The sequence below is a fragment of the Mus pahari genome, chromosome 1 (genome assembly GCF_900095145.1).
Source record: "Mus pahari chromosome 1, PAHARI_EIJ_v1.1, whole genome shotgun sequence".
In the NCBI taxonomy this organism is placed as follows: Eukaryota; Metazoa; Chordata; class Mammalia; order Rodentia; family Muridae; genus Mus; species Mus pahari.
The window spans coordinates 114,900,071-114,922,601 of record NC_034590.1 but is presented as its reverse complement, the minus strand read 5'-3'; the positions used below and the strand labels follow the sequence as shown (position 1 = coordinate 114,922,601).

At 41.4% G+C, this 22,531-nt stretch overlaps 1 protein-coding gene across 9 annotated transcripts in view; it reads left to right on the top strand.

Annotated features, from left to right (window-relative positions):
• The window catches only part of Ppp6r3 (protein phosphatase 6 regulatory subunit 3), a 112,611-nt gene that overhangs the window by 44,965 nt on the left and 45,115 nt on the right, over positions 1-22,531 (top strand). For all 9 annotated transcript variants that reach the window (XM_029539349.1, XM_029539329.1, XM_029539353.1 and 6 more), the window contains 5 exons: positions 996-1,182; positions 4,370-4,507; positions 7,870-7,935; positions 10,515-10,627; positions 14,603-14,716. In XM_029539349.1, the coding sequence (XP_029395209.1) occupies positions 996-1,182; positions 4,370-4,507; positions 7,870-7,935; positions 10,515-10,627; positions 14,603-14,716 (618 nt within the window). The remainder of the gene's footprint in view (positions 1-995; positions 1,183-4,369; positions 4,508-7,869; positions 7,936-10,514; positions 10,628-14,602; positions 14,717-22,531) is intronic.

Sequence of the window (22,531 nt, the reverse complement as noted above, 5' to 3'; positions counted from 1 at the left end):
TTACAGCTGGATCTCATGGAGGCATTTCCCCAACTGAAGCTCCTTTCTCTGTGATAACTCCAGCTGTGTCAAGTTGACACAAAGCTATCCAGTACAATTGGGGAGCAAGGTTTATACAACAAAATCTGGTGTACATGAGAAGCTACTCATCGCTAGCAACCAGAACTTGAGGTTCAGAATTTAGCATTTGTATACACAGCACCAGATCAACCCCTAACAGAAGGCTCTTATCTAAAGCATAGGTGTGTGTAGCACTCTTCCCTCATCTCCCAGTACCTCCGGCTGATGTCCTGTTTGCCTCTTCTGTATACTGTGATAGGTGTTTTCTTTAGATGGGTGGAGACTGAACGATTGATAGCTTATTAGAACTTTATCATACCACTTGTAACTTACCTAAACTGAGCAGTGGCCTGCTCATAGACCTACAACAGGCTCAAAGTCATCTGTGTATAGTAGTTTCCTGGAAACCAGCCACCCTAAACTTGACTCAGTTTGTCACTTCTCTGCCCACATGGACTGTGTCAGGACACTGTATCCTCACTGAGTTCTGCTGTTAAAATGTGGCATACTTGACTCATGAGTCTTTTGTTCATGTGCTGTAGTTGTGTTGAAACAGAAACAAATCCCCCACCCCCTTTTAAGGTTTATCTATGTATATGAATGCTCTGTCTTCATTCACACATACCCAGGAACCAGATCCCATTATAGATGGTTGTAAGCCATGTGGTTGCTAGGACTTGAACTCAGGACTTCTGGAAGAGCAGCCAGTGCTCTTAACCTCTGAGTCATCTCATTTGATTTAAAGGCAATTTTTTGGACAAAGTAGAAAATGTCTTTTAACTTAGAGGTGGATGGAATGGATTGCAGATGCTCTTAATTCCTTGTAGATGGTTTTGATGATTTGATAGAATTTTAGGAGACATTCCTCATGTGTGCTGTACTCAATGCAATAAACTGTTTCCATTAGATGATAATGTAATGTCCTGTTCTTCTAGGTATCCAAATATATCTTGTGAGTTGCTCACATCTGATGTCTCCCAGATGAATGATAGACTGGGGGAAGATGAGTCCTTGCTAATGAAATTGTATAGCTTCCTCCTAAATGAGTCCCCCTTGAACCCACTACTCGCCAGTTTCTTCAGCAAGGTGCTAAGTATTCTTATCAGCAGAAAACCAGAACAGGTAAATACTGTTTTCAAAGGTAAGTATCTGGGCTGCGCATTCCCAAGGTGATGCCAGGAACTTTGCTACAGTGTGCTGAGTCTGCCTGGTGGCCATTTTCTACAAAAGAGTGTGTTTTAGGTCTTTAGTAGTCTGAGAAACCCTGGTTTACACATTAAGGAGTATTTCTCCTTTGACATGGTCTTTGAAGAGCTTCAGCTCTGTTTGTTAGCAGACTTTGATTTCTTCTCTGGACTCAATCAGAAGCATTTTTATGAGTGTAGCAGGTTGAATCTGAGTACATATCTAATGACCCTTTGGATTTAACAGTTGGCTTTGTTTAGTTGTTCCCTAATGATGATCTTGAGAAAAGCTAGAATCAGGTATTCCTGAAAATGAATTCCTGACTAGTGCTTTTTACACTTCGGGAATTTATTTTAACTTAGATACCTGGATGCCCTTGTGTCTCAGCAGTCCTAGTCTATTGTACTGGATAAAGGGACACACCTCAATATTCTTGTAGATACCACCCCTTGACACCTTTTTCCCTCCTAATTCAGATTTATGTGGAAATGCTATTTCCCAAGGAATGATTCACCAAGTGTGACCTTTTCTTCAGTGTTACCAGCTTCTCTTTAGATTTTTTTTTTTTTTTTTTTTTTTTTTTTTTTTTAAGCATTGCTGTGCAGGAGTCCTGACAGGGTTTCTAGCGCATCTCTCAGTTCATGCTATTGCCTGCTGGAATTGGAGAACCATTTCTCTAGTGGATATTGTTGTGAAAGGGTGCAAGAGCTCACTTCCAAGAAGCAGCTAGAGCAGCAGACGCTGAGTGCAAGCTGACAGATCAGTTGCAACAAGCAGGGATGAACATGGTCAAGCCAGTCAGACCTGGTATTTATTCTTCATGGTGGACAATAGTCTCCAGTTACTTGGTCTTGTTCTGTGGTCGGCACGCATGAAAGAACCGAAACTATTTTGAGCCCATTATGTTCTGTTCTCTGTTAAGTCTGGGTCCATGTTTTATTTTAGAAGGATGGTGTTCTTTGTGGTCAGGTAAGGTTTTTATTTGAATTGGGCAGCTTTCCCAAGTGTGTTGGTAGGAAGATCCTTTGCCTTGAGTCACAGTCCCCAAGTTATGGTCTCAGTAGAGTAAATTGTCTACCATTCTGCCCTCCACATAGAAATCAAAGTATCATTGGCAATTGCAAGCCATCACATACCTGGCACAGTTAGTTCAGAGATGGGTGCCTCCATTAGTAAGGCATGCTTCATTATGTTTTTATCTTACATCTGCTGTGAGACCCAGGCTGAGGAGCTATGATTTCTGGTGTATATAAGATAAACCATGAAAATATGTGGAAGACTTTCTGATTCTCTGTGTTATTGACACCAGAGCTCAGTCAGTTCTATTACCTGTCTGACAATGATGATGTGTGTCAGTTGAGCCCTGAATAAAGAGTCCTGTCATCTGGTTGTTCCTTGTCTCTTTAACCTCGAGTCCTGATAATGAGAGTACAGCAGTGTTGGCTTGTGTAGCTGCTTTTGTCTTTTAATAAAAGCTTGTTTCCTGTTGCTTGGTAGTGTTGGTTAGGACTTAGTCACTGCTGGTGCTGACAAAAGTCCACATTCGCGTGGTGTAACCAGCCTCTAGAACAGAGTGTCCAACTGTTGGCAGTGTTGAGTGGTTTAGCCTTTCACAACGCAATCTAAAGTATAGGCCTTGTGGTCCATGCTGTAGTGTCCACAGCACCAGCTAAGGTTTGTGCCTATAGGCTCTAGGGCCAGTGTTTCTGCCATGAAATGAGGGTGGAGTTTGGCCATGTGTGACTTTTTCCTCCTCTCTCACTGCCTTTCAAAGACTGCTGTAGGACTCAGCTGTGACTGGCATGGCTGCCACTCCTTGAAGAAGAGGTGTGTCTATTTGACATTGTCTACACAAACAGTATAGTGACTCACTTTGAAGTTACTTGGCAGTTGTAGTTCTAGCTGTTCTGGCTGTTAAGCTTCTTTGTGCAGCTCAGTAGAAGTCCTATGACTCTCATGGCATGCAGATCTTAGTTTAAATCCCAGGACAGTTTCCTTTTAGTTGTAGCAGATACTAACGTGTCTGAGCCTAGGATTTCTCATCTAGAACAATGAATCTTCACCTTCCTTGGCTTAGTGAAAATTTGTGACAAAATCAAAAATCGTATGGGGCTAGAGAGATGGCTCAGAGGTTAAGAGCACTGACTGCTCTTCTAGAGGTCTTGAGTTCAATTCTCAGCAACCACATGGTGGCTCACAACCATCTGTAATGGAATTCAGTGCCCTCTTCTGGTGTGTCTGAAGACAGCTACAGTGTACTCATAAACAAGTAAATATTTAAAAAAGAAACAAAAAACTCTACCACTTTGTTAGTCTCTCCTAGGACGTGTGGTGGAGTTTTAATAGATGCTGTTGGCTCACAGACACAAATAAGACATAGGAAGTGGTGCAGGACAGAGCATCATTTCCATTCCAAGTTCTTTCCCACTCAGCACAGCCCCCTCTTCCCAACCTCCTCTCGTTAGTCATACATGCAGCAGTACAGCCTAAGTCACCTTGTGACCAGGCAGGTTAGCTACTTAGAAACAGCTTTGCTTGGAATCTCCCTTCTTTTTAAAATATTCTGCATTTTAATTTTAAGCCTAGTAGGATTGTTTCATAAAGTAGTACCTATATTTTTTTTAAATGTTTGTTTCATTTTTATGTATATGGGTGTTTTGCCTACATGTTTGTGCACCATGTATATGTCTGGTGCCCACCAAGGCCAGAAAAGGGTGTTGACTCACCCCTAAACTGGAGTCACAGGTGTTGTGAGCCAACATGTGGATGCTGGGAATTGAACCTGGGTCTTCTAGAAGAGCAGCCAGTGCCCTTAATTGCTAAACCATCTCCAGCACCAAATGGTATGTTCTTTAGCTGTTTGTGGGTTTGTAGATAGCTGTTGTTAGGGAATGAACAATGAAAATAAACAGAAGGCAAAGGTTCAGTCAGCTTTATTTGTAATGGGGATGCATGTCAATTTTAAGGGTTTTGAATATTGCAGCTGTTAGCTAGATTCCCCATGTACTTGCTGATTCGGTACCTGCTTGCTCTTAAGCTATCTGGCAGGATTTGAGGAATGTTGGTCACTCTAGATTGTATGTCTGAAGTTATGCATCTTTCAGTTTGATTTGTTTTCCTCTAGATTGTGGATTTCTTGAAAAAGAAGCGTGATTTTGTGGATCTCATTATAAAGCACATAGGAACTTCTGCTATCATGGATTTATTGCTCAGGCTCTTGACATGTATTGAGCCTCCACAACCCAGGCAAGATGTACTGAATGTGAGTAGAGATTTGAACTGCTGGGGGTGCTGTTATGTTGGTCATTGGGTTCCTGTGTGCTGGGGGAATTCTACAGAATGAGGGGGGCTGGGGATGAGGCAAGGAGACGGTTGTCCCAACACAAAAATTCAGATTTTAATTGTATTTTATTTCTTTGAGACTGGGCTCTTCTCGTGACCCTGATTGTCTTGGAACTCACTGTATAGACCTGGCTGGTCTCACTCAGACTCAGAGAGATAAGTCTCTATGCCTCCCAAGTGCTGGAATTAAAAGCATGTGCAACCACACCATCTGAGATTCAGAATTTATTTTTAAAGATTGATTGATTGATTGATTGATTGATTTAATGTATCTGAGTACACTGTATCTGTAGAGATGGTTGTGAGCCTTCATGTGGTTGTTGGGAATTGAATTTTTAGGACCTCTGCTTGCTCCAGTCCACTCCACTCGCTCCAGTCAACTCTGCTCACTCAGTCCCTGCTTGCTCAGGTCCAAAGATTTGTTTATTATTGTACATAAGTACACTATAGCTGACTTCAGACACACCAGAAGAGGGTGTCAGATTTCATTACGGGTTGTTGTGAGCCACCATGTGGTTGCTGGGATTTGAACTCAGGATCTTTGGTAGAGTAGTCAGTGCTCTTACCCGCTGAGCCATCTCACCAGCCCGAGATTCAGACTTTATAGGACTAGGGCTCAGGATGTATAGATCCCTAGAGCTATCAGATACTGTGTTATTTGCCCTTTGCTGGTTGGTTTGTAACATTGATGGTGAGTGATTTGAGGATTTATCCTAAAGCTGGGTCTAGATATAAGCAGGCTTTCTAAGTGTGTGCCTCCTAAGTGTGTGGGAGGTCAAACAGGAAGAGTGGGGTTGCACGAAAGGGGACCACTTATAAGTTCAGACAATTTTATTTTAGGCTATGTGCTGTTTATGAGTAGATAAATGTCTTAAGTGAAACTGAACTCGAGGGAGGTTTGGATAATCTGAGTATAAGGCTTTTGCTGAGTCCTTACCCTTGCCTTCCAGAACCATATCTTAATTTATCCCCAGTCACTTGTGGTTGCACATGCTTATATTGCCAGCACTCTGTAGGTTGGATTTTAAGTTCTAGATAGCTTGGGCAACATAGTGACATCCTGTCTCAAAAGAAGGAAGAAAACCTGTATCTCGTTGAAAAAGAGTTTCATTGAAATTTGTAGTTTTAAAGACTTAAGCAAACCAAGAAAGAAGGTCTGTGAAAGGAAGATTTGCTGAGGGTTGTCTACTGCAGGGCACATACTGCTAAGATGCCCACCCCATCACGCTTTCTTTATTTGATAGGTCAGGGCTAGATCTTTCAAGGTTACATAGGCAACCAGCTGAGTACTGCAACCTGGTGCAATGGGACTTGCTTCTTTTGTGTGTCTTCTTTTGTGTGTTGATCTGGGTCTTTTCTCAAATGGGGTTCAAAATTCTGGGAAAGACTATTAGAGCAAGAGGGATTGGTACACAGGGAAGTCTTATCAGTGTGGTTTGCTGTAATAGCACCATTCCTTTGGTAACTTCTGAGTTGAAATTTTTAGGGCCTATTTCTAAAGAGGTATGCTTTTGGGGAGAGCTGTGTGATGAGTAATGGGAGAGCAGGTTAGTGGGAAATTCTTTAAAGTCTTTTTCTTTTTTCTTTTAAGATCTATCTCTATCTATCTATCTATCTATCTATCTATCTATCTATCTGTCTATCTATCTAATGTATATGGGTATTCTGTTTTCATGCACACCAGAAGAGGGAATCAGACTCCATTATAGATGGTTGTGAGCCACCATGTGATTTCTGGGAATTGAACTCAGTACCTCTGGAAGAACAGCCTGTGCTCTTAACTGCTTAGCCATCTCTTCAGCCCCTTTCTTAAAGTCTTTAAGGTCACAAGTACTTGTGAATAGCTATGCAGAGGATAGAAGTTCAAAACTGGTTAGCTCACCAAATGTCCTGGACTTTCTCATGGTCAGAATTCATATACTCTAGGGCTTTGCTATCAGAGTGTGGCCTCAGGTAATACTGTGGGAAATTTCATCCCATACCCAGTAATTTCTGGGAGATTTATAAAATTAGATCTTAGGTTTATGAAGATGGTGAATGTATTTGTAAAATAGATATTAAGGGCTGCCAGTAAGATGTCTCAGTGGGTAATGGTACCCATTGCCAAACCGTTTCATTTGAGTTCTATTCACAGAATCCACAAGATGTAAAGAACCCTCTCCTATAAGACATCCTGTCCTCCACACATGTGCTGTGGCACACATGTACACACACAGAACAATTAAATGTACACACATAGCCTTTGGGCAGCTTCTGGTATAAACCTGCCCATTAGTCTTTGCATCGCCCTTTGATATGTCTCCTGTAAAGAGCCAGAGATAGCATCAGAGGTTTGTCTCTCTGCCTTTATCAAATTGTATTTGGCTTCTTGTCCTCAACCCTAGTCTCTCTAACCTTTGGGGGTCAGGTGGCCTTTCTCAGTACTAAACTGCCTTAGAGTTTATGGTGTTCTGGCCCTTTAAGGAACTGATATTAAGCTTGCTGGTTTGACCTTTATCATCATCATTTTTTTCACTCTGATCCCTTCTGTGTTTTTGTTCACTGCATCTCATGTAGAGTTATAAAGGGATTATTATAGTTGCAGCAGCTTTACTTTTGAGACAGGCAGGTGACTATCATCTGCTTTTAGGCTGTCTCAGTCTGACCCTAGTATTTCCTGTAGAGAATTTGGTTTGGATATCTAACCCAGCCCTCCCATTTTTTTTTTTCCTTCCTTCCTTCCTTCCTTCCTTCCTTCCTTCCTTCCTTCCTTCCTTCCTTCCTTCCTTCGACAGGATTTCTCTGTATGTCCCTGCCTGTCCTGGGACTCACTCTAGACCAGGTTGATCTGGACTCAGATCCTGCCTCTGCCAGTGCTGGCATTAAAGGCATGCATTACTACCTCCCAGCTTAAAAGCTCCTTTTCATCTTGGGTTCTCCTAACCCAGAGGCTTGGTACAAGAAGTTCAGAGCTGACATTCTCCTAAAGCTAGTATGCACTTGCTCTCAGTAGTGAAAGTAGAGCTATGGAAATGTTGACTATCCAGTAGTCACCATTATTGAGTGTTGTCCGAGTGGGTGGCTATTGGGACTTGGAGTTGTTGGTGAATGTGGTCATTCTTGAAATGATATATTCACTGCATTTTCCTTGGGGGACTTTTTAATTTTCTGTAGTGTTCAAAGTCCAGAGAAACCTGTAAATTCTACTTAAAGTGTGATGGCTATTTCTAGTATGTTAATCTTCACTGGGGCTTGAGCAGGAGCCACTCGTTGCTATGATCACTTCTACAATGTGTTTTACAGTGGTTAAATGAGGAGAGAATTATCCAGAGGCTTGTGGAAATAGTTCACCCATCGCAAGAAGAAGATGTAAGTTCTCTTACACAACTTATTTTTTCATATAAAAACTGTTCGTTCGCCACAGAACAACATGTGTATATGTAAAGGGAATCAGAGAGGTTGTGTAGAACAGTATAATAACCTGCTATTGTGAGGAGCAGAAGAATACCATCTCCTTCCCAGAGGTGGGTCATGCTAAACCTGTTTTGTGATAAATCTCTATTCACACCAATTTTTCTTTTATACCTGCTTTTATCGTAGATGATGGGGCTACATCTACATCTTGAGAAGTCTGACTAAAACTTAGCAGGCATCACAAGGTCTGGGTCGCCACTGAACCTAACAGTGATTTCATAGTCTCACTTCTGACCTTGAGACTCAAACTGGTTCAGCCTGGGTGTGGAGGCTAGAGACAGCCATTGTGACAGTGCATCCTGTCCCATCTGCTCACCTCCTTCCCTGGTTCTCAAGATCAGAGACAGATGTGGCAGTGGATCTGAAGCTTGAGTTGGCTGTCCCCCATTGAACCCTGTCTTGAGGGGTCAGGATTTATATCTCTGAGGTCTATAACATCACTTCTCAAGAATCACACCAAGGTGTATGAGACTATCCAAAGTCAATCGTTATGTATAGACATAACAGCTTCCTAATAGGTTCAACCTCATGTCCATGTAGGAGTTGGTTTTAGGGTGATTCAGAGTGTGTTCAAGGCCTTAGATCTTCCTCTCGTGCTTCTGGATTGCTGGTTAGATTGGGAAGTAAGCAGAATGGATGAGCAGGGCAGAGGAAAACAGACTTTTAGCCAGAGGATATTTTTTATTTAAGGGTGGTTTTCTGTAGAGGTTGATTTTACTCTCTGTTTAAATAGTCTGCTTAAAAAGTTTTTATGGGTCTTTAGCAGTGGCATAGTGGCTAAGTGCACTTTCTGCTCTTGCAGAAGACCTGGCTTCAGTTCCCAACACCTACCTGAAAGGCTGTAACTGTCCCTACCTCAGTTCAAAGGGATCTGACTCTCTCTTCTGGGTTTTTTAAGCATCAGACACAAACATGGTTCATTCATTCATACATATGTACATACAAAACAAAATTTAATCCTAAGACATTTTTTTTTTTTATGTCTAGAGCTGATCTAAGAAACATTTTTCACCTCTCCACCATCCTAGAGCACATGATCCCTTATGGTAGCTGCTATTGTTACCAGAGTTGGTATTCTTCATACATTCCTGGGGTATATGCTGGGTGCTAAGGGAGAACTCTGGTACAAGAACTCTTGAGCTTATTGAGACTAATTTCTTCCCCTCTGGTTAGGAGCTCAGTTCCAGGAGCTCTCAGTTCCTAGGGGCCTGGCCAGTGCCGGTAGTAGAGAGCATTGACAGAGATGGCCTCTTGGTAGGGATTGCTTTCCATAAATAGGCTTGTTCTTCACTGTATTCTTGAGCAGACCTTGATTTCTTACAAGGTTTTCCACTTGTCTGTAAAGTGTATTAGAAACTATAAAGGAGAGGCTCAGTTCTATAAATTTTTAATTTAATTTTTTATGTATGGGTGTTTTGCCTGTATGTTTCATTTCTCTGGAAAGACAGCCCCAATGCTGCTCATTTGTTTAGTTTTATATGAAGCCATTCTAGGTTACTGTCCTCTGATTTTCTGCTCCAGTATGCTTGATCTGACTTTTTTTTTTTTTTTAAATATTATATGTGTGGGTGTTTTACCTGCATGTATATATGTACACTACATGCATGCCTGGTGGTCATGGAGGCCTGAGGAAGGTATCCAGTCCCCTGGAACTAGAGTAACTGATGGCTGTGAACCACCACGAGGGTGCTGGGAATCAGACCTGGGTCCTCCGAAGAGGAGCCAGTCTTCTTAACCACTGAGCCATCTCTCCAGCCTACAGCATGTTTTTTTAGAAAGACAGACCATAACTAGCATGGTGATTCCTGCCAGAAATCCCAGCAAGTGGAAGGTTAAAGCCGGAAAGTTGCAGAAGTTGGAGGCCAGCCTGAAGTATATCTTGAGTCTTTGTCTCAAAAACAATACCCCCCACAGAAAGAGGGGGGTGTTAATTATCATATTAAAAAAGTATTAGGTTACTGATTCTAGTCTATGAGTGTGGATTCCCACTATGTATCATCTCTCCAGAATGTGGTGTTCAGAAATGTTACCGTTTCCCACAGGACATGAATGCTGAGGCTTCCCAGAAAGGTAGATGGACACTCCACCTTCTATCTTCCACAGAGCTGTGTTAGTTTTCATTTGTTTGTTTTAATTTTGGAGCTAGTGTGTGTATTTGTCTGTGCTAATAAAGATGTGTGCTGGGGGGATACCACTTTTTCCCCAAGAATTTAGTCAAAGACATATGTCCATGTCAGGCCTTTGCTCACACGTCTCTACAGATGGTAATCTCCACTGTGCAGTTGTGGAAGAGAGAAGCTCATTAGCCTGGCAGTCAGTGCTTCTGTCTTTTCCTTTGGGGCTTCACTTGTTTATTGAAGCTTATAGACAGTTTTAACTTATGCTACCTCTCAAGCAATTTCTCCCTTCACTTTTTAAGTATAAAGTTAACTTCTAACAAGTTCTATAGCTAAAATTGTACCTTTTTCCTTTAGCGGCATTCAAATGCCTCACAATCACTTTGTGAAATTGTTCGCCTGAGCAGAGACCAGATGTTACAAGTTCAGAACAGTACAGAACCAGATCCCCTGCTTGCCACTCTAGAAAAGTATGTTTACCACTTGGTTCTTACTTTCCTCACTGATGCTGTTTGATGTGTTACCTTGTGAGTGACTGGTAAGTGACATGCTCCTTTGAGGGCACCGTGTCATGAAAACCATATGCAAAGCAGGAAAGCCTGCTTTTCTTCTTCCACTGTTTGTGACCCAGTAGAGACCGAAGAGCAAGAAGGGGATCCGGTGACATGTATCCTGGACTTTCGACTTCTCAGTGCTGCAAAGCTGTTTTACAGAGCCATCCTGACATGAAACAGTCATATCATGACTTGCAGGACTTCTTGTGTTTTTAAATAGAGTCTTCTGTATGTATGCATTTGACCCATTTATGTTATTGGTTTCTTCTGACTATCTTCGATGGCCATTGTGACTTTGCAGCTGACACAGGCTGCTTGAACACTTACCTTGTTTTAAGCTTGTGTTGAGGGGAAGGTCCTTTGGGGATGGGCTGCTGTTTTGATTTCCAGGATTCTCACATTTTTGGAAAGGATGTTGTTAGTTAACATAGGTATGTTGTTGACTTATGTGCACACTGTTAAAGTAGTGTTATAGGAAAGCAGGCTCTTTGTGGGAGAAGTAACTGAAGAGTGCACATTAGATGGATGGGGTCTCCTTTGCTCTACTGCTCTTGGCTTGTCTCTCATGGTGTTATATGTCCCTTCAGAGTCCTCCAATGGAAAGAGGCTTTCTGTATCTTTTGCCAAAGTGTAAGTTGGGAGGGCACATCTTGCTGTAGCTGTCTTGTGAAAAAGGTGTATTCATGGTGCCACCCTGTAGGTTTTGGTGTTATTTCTCATTTTATATATGTACTCCTTTCAAACATATAAGACCTTCCACATCCAGATACTTATACTGAGCTGAACTGTGCAAAATTATAATGTAAAAATTCTAAGTGTTTGGCTTGGTGTGGTGGCACATGCCTTAAATACAGTACTTTGGAGGAACAGGCAGGGCAGTCTTTGAGATCTGGGACAGTCCAGGCTACATAGTACAACCTTATCTCAAAAAACAAACAAACAAACAAACAAACAAACAAACCCACAAACGTGTTTTATGGTTTGTTTCTTGGTTTGTTTTTTAGAGTTTCAGCAATTTCATGTGGTTTGCAGAGCTACTGTCTAATAGAAACACAGCAAAAGGAACATATAATTTTAATGATTTTAAAATATGGAGTCTTGAAATCTGGCATTTATAGTTAGAATATGTCAAAGTCAGTGAGCTATATTCTAACTGTTAGTGGTGGTCACACATAGTGAGTTGTTGGTACAGAGTCAGCCTATCTACCTGGTCAGCAATGAGCTCTGAGTTCTGCAGGGCCACCAGAGCCCACATATATGCTTGCTTCTAACTTTTAAGCTCTGACTCTGAAGTCAAGATAACTATATAGTCATGATATCTATCAATAAATGTTATAGAGTGAGTTTCTTCAGGTACATGGACCCGGTGAGCCAGTGGCCTGTGGTATCACTGTGTCCTTCTAAAAGCCAATGTACATTTCCTCGCCCTCACCCTCACCCTCTCCTTCCTTCCTTTCCCCCCTTTAAGGAATGAAGGATTTAGTTTAGATCTGTTTGAAAATATAGTCCATTCTGGCAGCCTGAGGCATGTAGCATGAGGAGTTTGAGGTCATATTGCATACAGTCGGGAAGCAGAGGGAGATGAATGCTTTTCCCTACCCTCCAATATCTTTTATTTTTGACAGTTTTGTACTGCTAGTTCTTTTATTTATTGTTTATGGACTGAGAAAATACAGTAATTGAAGGTTGCCATGAGCTTAGAAAACCTCTATTAAGTATACTCCCCAGTCTACATACTTAATTTATATATATATATTGGTTTTTTATTTATATATATATTGGTTTTCGAGACAGGGTTTCTCTGTGTAGCCCTGGCTGTCCTGGAACTCACTCTGTAGACCAGGCTGGCCTCAAACTCAGAAATCCGCCTGCCTCTGCCTCCCAAGTGCTGGGATTAAAGGCGTGCGCCACCATGCCCAGCTAATTAATATATTTAACAACAGTATATCAAAGTATGTTGTCAGTGCTCTATTACTGGGAAGAGACACTATGACCATGGCAACTCTTAGAAAAGAAAATATTTAATTGGGGCTTGTGTACAGTTTAACAGTCTGTTCTCTTCATGATAGGGAACATGGCAGCATTTGGGCAAAGAGTTCCACATGTAGATCCACAGGCAGCAGGAAGAAAGAGTGAGCCTCTGGGCCTGGCTTGTGCTTTTGAAACCCCAAAGCCCACCCCCTGTGACATACATCCTTTAACAAGTCCACACCTCCTAATCCTTTCAAACAGTGCCACTTCCTGTGAGCCTATAGGGTTATTTTTATTCAAACCACCATGTTGTCTCTATTTAATGATCAAGTAGTTTAGTTACTATTGAATAGTCATATCAGAGTGTCAATATTTTGGTGAGACATACAAAAAAAAATTACCTGTATTTGAGTGTTGAATGGCCCGTGTGCATATGTGTCACGGGTGAAAAGTGTAGGAGGGTGGGTTTAAGTGGCTGAAGTTGAAGAATGTTTGAGAGTAGTGCTACTAAGAGAGAAATCTTTAGTTGATGGACATGGAGTTTATGAGGAAGTTTGCGCCTAAATTAAATGCATTCTAGCTAGTATCTCTGGAAATTTTGAAATTGAAAATTTCCTTAAAATACTTCTCTTTAGGCTGTACTATGTATCTCAATTATATATAGTAATGAATTCAGAATTTTTGTTATTTTTAGTCAGTTTTTCAGATGTGTCTTTCTGTGACCACCATACAAAAAACAAAACTCAGAGTAAGGAGGAGCTGCTGTTCCAGATATGTGGCTGAGTAATCTAGATGGTGTCACACATGGTGACTTTCACTGAAACTTGGGTGACATTACCCATGTTTTAAAATGGGATCGGCACCAAGTCAGAAAGCACATCCTAATCTAGAGACCAAAAGGTGTCCCTCATCTTGTGTGGCAAATTCCATCCTATGGTCCTTGGTGCTGGTCTCTTCTGGGTGATGGATAGTGGTGTTTGGATAAGATTCTGGATGTGGCACCAATACTGTGTGGTTAAATCATAAGTTTTCATTGTTTTCTCTATAAGAATGCTCCTGATGTGACAGAATTCCAGGTTAATATAGCCATGAGATGTTTGGGGCTTGTTTGCTGTTGCCTTTGAGTAGCTTTCAGTAGTTTTGAAAGCATTACTTTACTGTGGTGAGTGAGTACCCTACAGTATCTGCACATGATAGGGACAGGAATCAGTGCTGTTTAGCTGGAAGTCTGCCATGGAAGAACACAGTTGCCAGAAGCACAGCTCTAAATCTCTAACCCAGTAGTTTTCAATCGAGGGCCAAAACCCCTTTGTGGGGGTCAAGTGACCCTTTTATAGGGATCGCATAGCAAAATTACAGTTATGAAGTAGCAGTGAACATAATGTTACGGTTCAGGGTCTCTACAACATAAGGAGCTATATTATAGGGTCCCAGCATTAGGAAGGTTATACTGACTTACCACTTGAGAATTACAGAGTAAAAGTCAGTGGATAATGGTCTTTTTGACTTGTTTTAGATCTTTGGTAATCAAACAGCAGCCATACTGTGTGGACAAACATGAGTGGGTTCTAATTTGTTGTTTGGAAAGATTTTCCTTTTGTGAAAGTGGCAAGTTGTAGGTCTTTAATGTACATCACTGTCAACAGACACCATGCCCACCATCGTGCTTTGAGTAGGAGATCACACCTAGCCTTGAAATATTAGTTGCTTATCAACAAGATTGACAAAGGCACCGCTCCCCTCCCCCATCCTGTTAAAGGTGATGAACTTCATACATAAGAAGAATCTCTATATTAATTACAGTAGAAAGCAGACCTGCCCATGTGTGGATGAATGCTCATAGGAATTGGGTTGGATCTTTAGTTGTTACTGTTAAATGACATTGCAGTCTGTGCCTGACTGTTGTTTTGTTTTCCCCAGGCAAGAAATTATTGAGCAGCTTCTGTCAAATATTTTTCACAAGGAGAAGAATGAATCGGCCATAGTCAGTGCAATTCAGATTTTGCTGACTTTACTTGAGACTCGACGGCCAACGTAAGTTTTCCTTTTATCTCACCAAATGACCCATCTTGTTTTACTTTTAGATGTCTAAAAGCTACGAGTTAAAATCTTAACAGGTGAGCTATAGTAGCATGCCTTTGAAGATTGGGTGCTGCTGAATTTTACTGTTGTAGAGATAATGATTTTATTTATGTGAGCACCATGGTTTGATCATCAGGTTATTGGCAGCACTTTGTACTTGCTGTTGTTAGTGGACAGCTGTCTGGCTGTGTGCTTATGAAGATGGAGGAGGAGTATCCCAGTGGGCAAGTGCTGATTCCTCTCACAGTCATGCACTGACTGCAGTGTCGTTTATCTCCAGATCCCCTTCTTGAGACTTACTTGTGTTGTTTTATGGGTCTCACTATGAGTGTATTGCATTTCCGAAGCTGGATGAACAGGAGGCCGGCCCAAGGCCTTAAGGACATTTTTCTTTCTTTCTTTCTTTCTTTCTTTCTTTCTTTCTTTCTTTCTTTCTTTCTTTCTTTCTTTCTTTCTTTCTTTCTTTCAATAAAGGTTTTATTTATTTTATTTATATGAGTACACCGGCACTGTCCTCAGACTCAACACAAGAGGGCATCAGATCCCATTGCTGTGGTTGTGAGCTACCATGTGGTTGCTGGGAATTGAACTCAGGACCTCTGGAAGAGCAGTCAGTGCTCTTAACCACTGAGCCATCTCTCCAGCCCAAGGACATTTTTCTGTTTCATGATTATAGTATGGTATGTTTTTCAATAAGCAACTGGATTTTATATGCTGTCTTTTACAGTGTGTTGTCTTTTACAGTTTGTATCCAGTGTAGGAATAGTGTAGAGATGGTGTTGTTTTGCCTGGATCCTTCCAGTGAGGCAAGTGACATAGAGAAATGAGTGGCATCCCCGGCTGGCAAGCGAAGTCTTCAGCCAGCCAAGGCTTCTCTTTTTCCTCTCAGTGATGAAATGTAGGTTTCTGGGGTGATAGTGAAGGCAGCCTCACCAGCCCCACTTCCCAAATGCCTGGCCCCTGCCACTGCCCTGCTTAGTCTCAGTGATAATGGAAGGTTGTTGGGGAATCTGTAATTTGCCTTTCTCCTTCTTTCCCAGAAATCCATATTTTAAATCACATAAGCAGCAAGGTAAGGTATTAATCACTTGTGCACACCTTTTTTATAGCTCATGCCCCAGAGCCTTCCTATCTTCCCTGTCTATGGCTTAATGTCATACCGAGTGTTTTGTGTATAAGCTGTAAGGCTTACACAATAATTCCTGACTTGAGAAAGAAAGAAACCTGAGGAATAGTACACATTTTTAGAAGATGTATGGGGAAAACCACACAGCACCGTTTTAAAGGCGTGGTCCATGATGGCAGTGAAGGAGAAGCACACAAAGCTGTTGGTGGATGGAGGAGCTCATGGTTTTGAACATTGAGTAGGATCGCACCAATAAAGTATAATTAGATCTTGGATTCTCACCTTACCCTGGTGAGGTTTCTGAGTCCCAGGGAAAGGGTCTCAGAAGTATCTGGCTAAGAAGAGGCGTTACTTGTGAAGACTAGCAGATTGCCAGGCAGTTCATTGGTAAAGGCAGAGCTTGAGATCAGAGGTGTAAGGGAAAAGGAAGAATTGTGACCCACCTTGTGCTGTCCTGTCACCAGGGCCAAAGAAGTACAAGTGAAGACCCATGGTGGGAAACTTGCTGCTGTGTTACAGCTGAGAAAGGTAGTGCTGTGAGTTCATATGCCAAAATCTGCAATAGATTTCAGGTGGTTTTAGCAGAGCTCAAAAAATACGGTGTGAATGAACACTACAGCTCCCAACCTGTGCATCTTAGTTAGGAACAGCTGCCCCATGTTCCCTCATGTGAATGACACAGTGATTCAGTTATGTTTTCGTTTTGAGTTTTCAAGATTTTTGGTGTGTGTATATAGATACCTGTAGGTACTTATGAAAACCAGACAGAGATGTTGGATCCCTGCTACATGTTAGGTCACAGGACATGGATGCTATAATCTGAACTCCTGTCCTTGACTAAGCATTAAGCACTCCTAACTGTTGAGCCATTTCTTTAGCCCTGAATTTTTTTTTTTAAATGTGTATGGGTGTTTTGCCTGCATTCATGTCTGTGTACCATGTTGATGCAGTGCCTGAGGAAGCCGTCAGAGAGCCTAGAACTGTAGTTACAGATGACTGTGAACTGTTGTGTAGTGAGCTAGGAATCAGACCCAGACTCTCTGAAAGAGCAAACCAGTACTCTTAACTGTTGAGCCATCTCTCCAGCCTCCATTTTTGTTTTTTAAATTATGCATGCAAGTGTGTGTGAATGCAGTGCCTACATAGGCCAGTTGAGAGTGTTGAATTGCATAGAGCTTGGGTTACAGGAGGCTGTGAGCTGCTCATCATGGGTACTTGGAGCAGTACACATTCTTAACTGCTAAGCCTCTCTTTAGCCCTGAGTCAGGCTTATAAGTATTAGAATAGCAGCAGGTTACATAATTTTCAAAGCACCTGAGAGGGTAAGGAGAGCAAGAAACCCTGAGTACTACAGACCCCAAACGGTGTTTTGTACATGCCTGTAAGCCTTTCAGGTGAGAAATACTAGTGCAAGCAAGGTAGGAGAGGTACTTCCCACTGTGGTTGCAGGCCTTAGCAGTGGAGCACCTTCTCTGTCCTTTCCCCTAAACAAAATCTTAAGCTTCCCATGTAAAAGAAGCTACCCCTTAAACACTATGAATATAGTGAAGAACATTGTATCGAGAGGAATTGACCAGGAACAAAGTTCTTCTGTTCAATGGGAAAGGCAGGAACGCTTGAGATAACTGGTGTTTTTTTTTTTTTTTTTCTACCATGATGCAGGGGAAGGATCACCAAGAAAGCCCTACTCTTAGGAGATAGGGGTGCTAAGGCCAAGGCATTTCTCTTCACCCTTCCCTCTCTCAAATTTCCAGGTGCCAGTTAACAGGTAGAATGCTGCCAGAAGGACAGCAAGGCCAGTGTGTGGAAAGAGCCTGCTTACAGGGAGGTCTAAGCGATGGGCGTAGCAGATAGAAAAGTTTAGCATGCTAGCCTCAACCATACATTGAAAGTAACTAAAGACCGGAGTGCCAATTCAGCTGTTGACCAGATTGAGTCAAGCTCAACATTAAGGGTTGAGGAAAAAGACATACATCTACTACTCCATAAATCCTACTCCCACACAAGATGAATTTATCCACCAAGAAATGTGAGGAAAAGAACCCCAACAAACTTAGAAGAGAAAGGACAGTAACAAGAAGGAATTCTAAAACTTTACCACTGTCAGAAAAAGAAAATTTATTATAATACAATTATCATCTTAGAACTGTGGAAAAGTGGACAGTATATAAACAGAGAGCCTCAGTAAAGAAATGGGAGACTGTATGAAGATGGAAGAGATGAAAACAGAAATGAAGAGCCCTTAGCAATTACCATAGACACCAACATTTGAGAGAACCTGCATAGGAAACCAGAAATGACCGATGATGAAATGGGAGTTGTTAAACATAAACATTGCCTGCTTGTTGAGAACCCAGCAATAACTGACGGGGAACCAAGAACAACAAGTCTGCATGCCTAAATTTCTGACCCTGTTTTCCAATACAATGATCCAAAGCTCCCTTGAAAAAAGGGCTGGTCCAGTCAACAGACAGCACTGAAAGCCCCACACAGTAAGGAGGCTCTGAGAAAGTAGTCAAGGGGAGGAGGTATGAAGGAGGGAGGTATCTGAGTTAGGGTTTCTTTCTTTCTTTCTTTTTTTATAAGTGAGTTTTCCATTCTTATTTATTTATTTATCTATCTATCTATTTATTTACTTATTATATGTAAGTACACTGTCGCTGTCTTCAGACATTCCAGAAGAGGGCGTCAGATCTTGTTACGGATGGTTATGAGCCACCATGTGGTTGCTGGGATTTGAACTCCGGACTTTGGAAGAGCAGTCGGGTGCTCTTACCCACTGAGCCATCTCACCAGCCCCGGAGTTAGGGTTTCTATCGCTGTAACAAAAGCAGGTTGGGGAGCAAAGGGTTTATTCTGCTTTTCCTGGCTTGCTCAGCTTGTTTTCTTATAGAACTCAGGACCACCAGCTCAGGCATGGAGCCACTCACAATTGGATGAGCCCTCCCCCATTATCACTAATTGACAAAATGCATTACAACTGGATCATATGGAAATTTTTTTCTTAATTAAGGTTCCCTCCTTTCAGATAACTCTAGTTTGTGTGTCAAGTAGTGTGTTAAGAGTAGCCAACACAAATGATCCCTTGTCAACTTGACACACAAATGCATCACTATTAAGCCATATCTTCCCTTTCTTATCATCCTGAGGTCTTACATTAAAAACATAAGATAGCTTTAACCGTCCCACAGTCTTTACAAATTCAAAATTTGGTCTCTTGCCAGGCGTGGTGGCACTTACCTTTAATCCCAGTGCTTGGGAGGCAGAGGCAGGAGAATATTGGTTACACAGAGAAACCCTGTCTTGAAAAACAAAACAATAACAACAACAAAATCAGTCTCTTAAAATATCCCATCTCTAAAAACCTAAAATCTTTTTTAAAAATTCGAAACCCTTCAGCTGTGGGCTCCTGTAAAAAATCAAAATTAAACATTGTCTTCAAGAGGTAAGAATCAAGGCACAGTCATAATTTGAACCAAGCAAAACCAAACTCCAACAATATAAATAAGCAAATGTCAAATTATCTGGTATTCACTCACAATCTTATGACTCCTCCTAAGGGCTTCTCTGGCTCTGCCCTCTGTGACACACAGCTTGTCTTCTAGGCTCCAGCTGGCTCCACTCCACTGCTGCTGCTCTTCTTGGTGGTCATCCCATGGTAATGGCATCTCCAAAACTTCTGGGGTCCCTTGCTATAACTGGGCTGCACTTTCACAAATAGCCTCTTTATGGTGCCAAACCTCAATTTCTGAAGTTAAAGACCCCTTCCAACCTGGGTCTTCAACTGCCACCAAGTCTGCACCTTCACCAGTGGCCTCTCCTGGCCTTTCAAAGTTCAAGCCTCACCTGCTCTTCATGACCCCTTCTTGTCTTCAAAACCAGTATCACATGGGTAACTCGAATACAATACAAAGCCCCAGAAACATAACTGATGTGTATTCTCAGGAAACAGTTCCCAGAAGATTTCACCTCAGAGATGCTGGTCTCTTCAATCACTGTTAATTTCTTAGCATCAATTGTCCCGGTAATACAAAGGTTTCACTTTTGTTAATCACAGTTGACTCTTCAGATCCAGCTGGCTAGAATGACAGAATTATAAATTTATAATAGCAAACAACTTTGATAAGAGTCTTTAAACTTACCTTTGAAACTTTCACAAGCCAGGTCTCCATTTTCTGCATTGTCTTCAACATTATTATCTTCCAAACTCTTACAGAACATTTCACTGAGGTCTCAAAGCTCAGTAGCTTTCTAGTTTCAAGTTCCAAAGTTTTACAACAATCATCTTCAAAACATGGCCAAGTCTGGCAACAGCAGTTCCCCACTCCTGATACCAACTTGTCTTAGTTAGGGTTTCTTGCTGCAACAAGACACTATGACCAAAAACCAAATTGGGGAGGAGCATAAACATAGGGTTTATTCAGGGTCTACTTCAGGCATCTCCTGCAATTGACCCTTGACTTCCATACACATACACACCCCGCAGGGAGCTGTGGTTGAGTTCCTATTGGTCTCTTCCTCCCTGTGTGTGAGGAAGGAATGAAAAGAAACTAGTACTGTATTTTATAGACATTAAAAGTACATAGGAATGCCACAGACAGCTCACTAAACAGGATGTGGAAGCTGTGCACATGGAAAGGATAAAGTTTCCAAAAGTGCTTATGGGGCAGTGTATTTGACCTTATTATACCAAGAAGAGTTGACTCATATGTTACAGAAGAACTTACTCAAAATGTATCATAGAAGTAGATATTAATCTTAAAACCATGGAAGTTCCAAAAGAAAACATTTGACTCGGGCAGTTTTCTTAGACATGTCACCAAATCATAGTCCTGTGCTCTAGTTTGACTTCTGTTGCTGTAACAAGTTCTGTGACCAGACAACTTGGGGAAGAAACAGCTTATTTCATTTTGCAGGTTATAGTTTTATTATTGAGAAAAGCCAAGGCAGGAGCTCAGGCTGGAGCTTGAAGCAGAAACTACAGGGAAATGCTGCTTTTTGAGCTGCTTCAGACTCATTTTCAGCTAACTTTCTTCTAAAGTCTAGGTCCATTAGCCCAGGAATGTTAATGTCCTGCAGAGGTCTGGACCGTTGCAGGTAACAGTCAAGAACATGCAGGGACACATGCCTATAAGCCATTTGGACAGGGCCGGGTCTTCAGTTAAGATTTGGTTCCCTCTTCCCTGGTGACAACTGTGATTAGCCACCACAAATCACTGCTTGTCAACTTGACCTTTCTTTGTCCCTTAAGAGCTTGTGTTAATATGAGTATCACAATATAAAAACACAGTCCAACTTTTAGAAGCTCCTGAAAAACCCAAAATAAATTAATTTTTTTCTTATTCTATTCTTACCCTATTCTGTTTTTTTCTTTATTATTCTATAAGGAGAGACCCAGGTATAGTCATGAGCAGAACACAGCAAAACTCAGATCCAGCAGTGGAAACAGTTCAGTGTCCAGTCTCTGGGATTCACTCATGGTTATCCCTGCTTCTTCTTCTCTGCTATTTGTAGCACACACAGTTTGTTTGATAGGCTTAAGACAGCTCTGTCCACTGTCCTTAGTGGATGGCCCATAGTACTGGTGTTTTCAAGATCTCTAACCCTTTACATTGTAGCAAGACTCAGCTGTTCTCCATGACCCATTCATGTCTCCAAAACCATTACAACATGGGAGAATGTCTTAGGGTGATTTTTGCTGTGATGAAACACCATGACCAAAAGCAACGGAGGGAAGAAAAGGTTTATTTATTTAGCTCATATATCCTGAATCATGGTCCATTTGAAGGAACTCAGACTGATCCAGAACCTGGAGGCAGGAGCTGAGACAGAGGCCACAGAAGAGTGCTGCTTACTGGCTTGCTCCTCATACTACCCAGCACTACCACAGAGGGCTGGCCCTCCTCCATTGATCACTAATCCACAGTAGATTACAGACTTGTACCAATATACCTGTTTCAGTGGTGCTAGGGATTGAACCCAGGGTTTTTTCCATGCTAGGCAGATACTACTTACTAAGTCATATAAAAATATGTCCCACTACTACAAATTTTTGAAAATCCCATGTTTGTTTGCTGTGTCTGAAAACAAAGCCAAAATTTGGTGACTTACAGTCAGGTTTCTTGAACTTTTGCCACTCATACTCCATTTTGACCAGAGACATTTTTGCTCAGTACTTCATAAGTATATAAATAGATAAGCAAATCAAACATTTATTAATGATAAGACTTAACGTTTCTTTTAAAACAATCTTTACTATACATGCAAATTTACTTTTAAAGGTGAAAGCAAATTTTCATACTGAAGTGGATATGCTTGTTCACTTTACGTAAATCATGGCTGAGTCTTTAACATTGCAGGCTGTAGGGCATGTTCAAGTTTATAATCACCAGTGCTGAGAAGGCCGCTTTAACTATGGCGTGCAAAGTTGCAGAAGTATTAGGACCATAATGAAAAAACACGTGTTTTAACGGTTGATTGTTTCTTTGTTTCACCTTGTCAGTGACTCCAGTAGCAATTTTAAGATCAAACATTCTAACACAGTTCAATCTGATGATTTACTAATTTGATGCTTTCATGCTGAGATTGTTGTAATTCAACTGCCGTATTTGTCTAAGAGCACAAAACTGTGCAGTAAAACA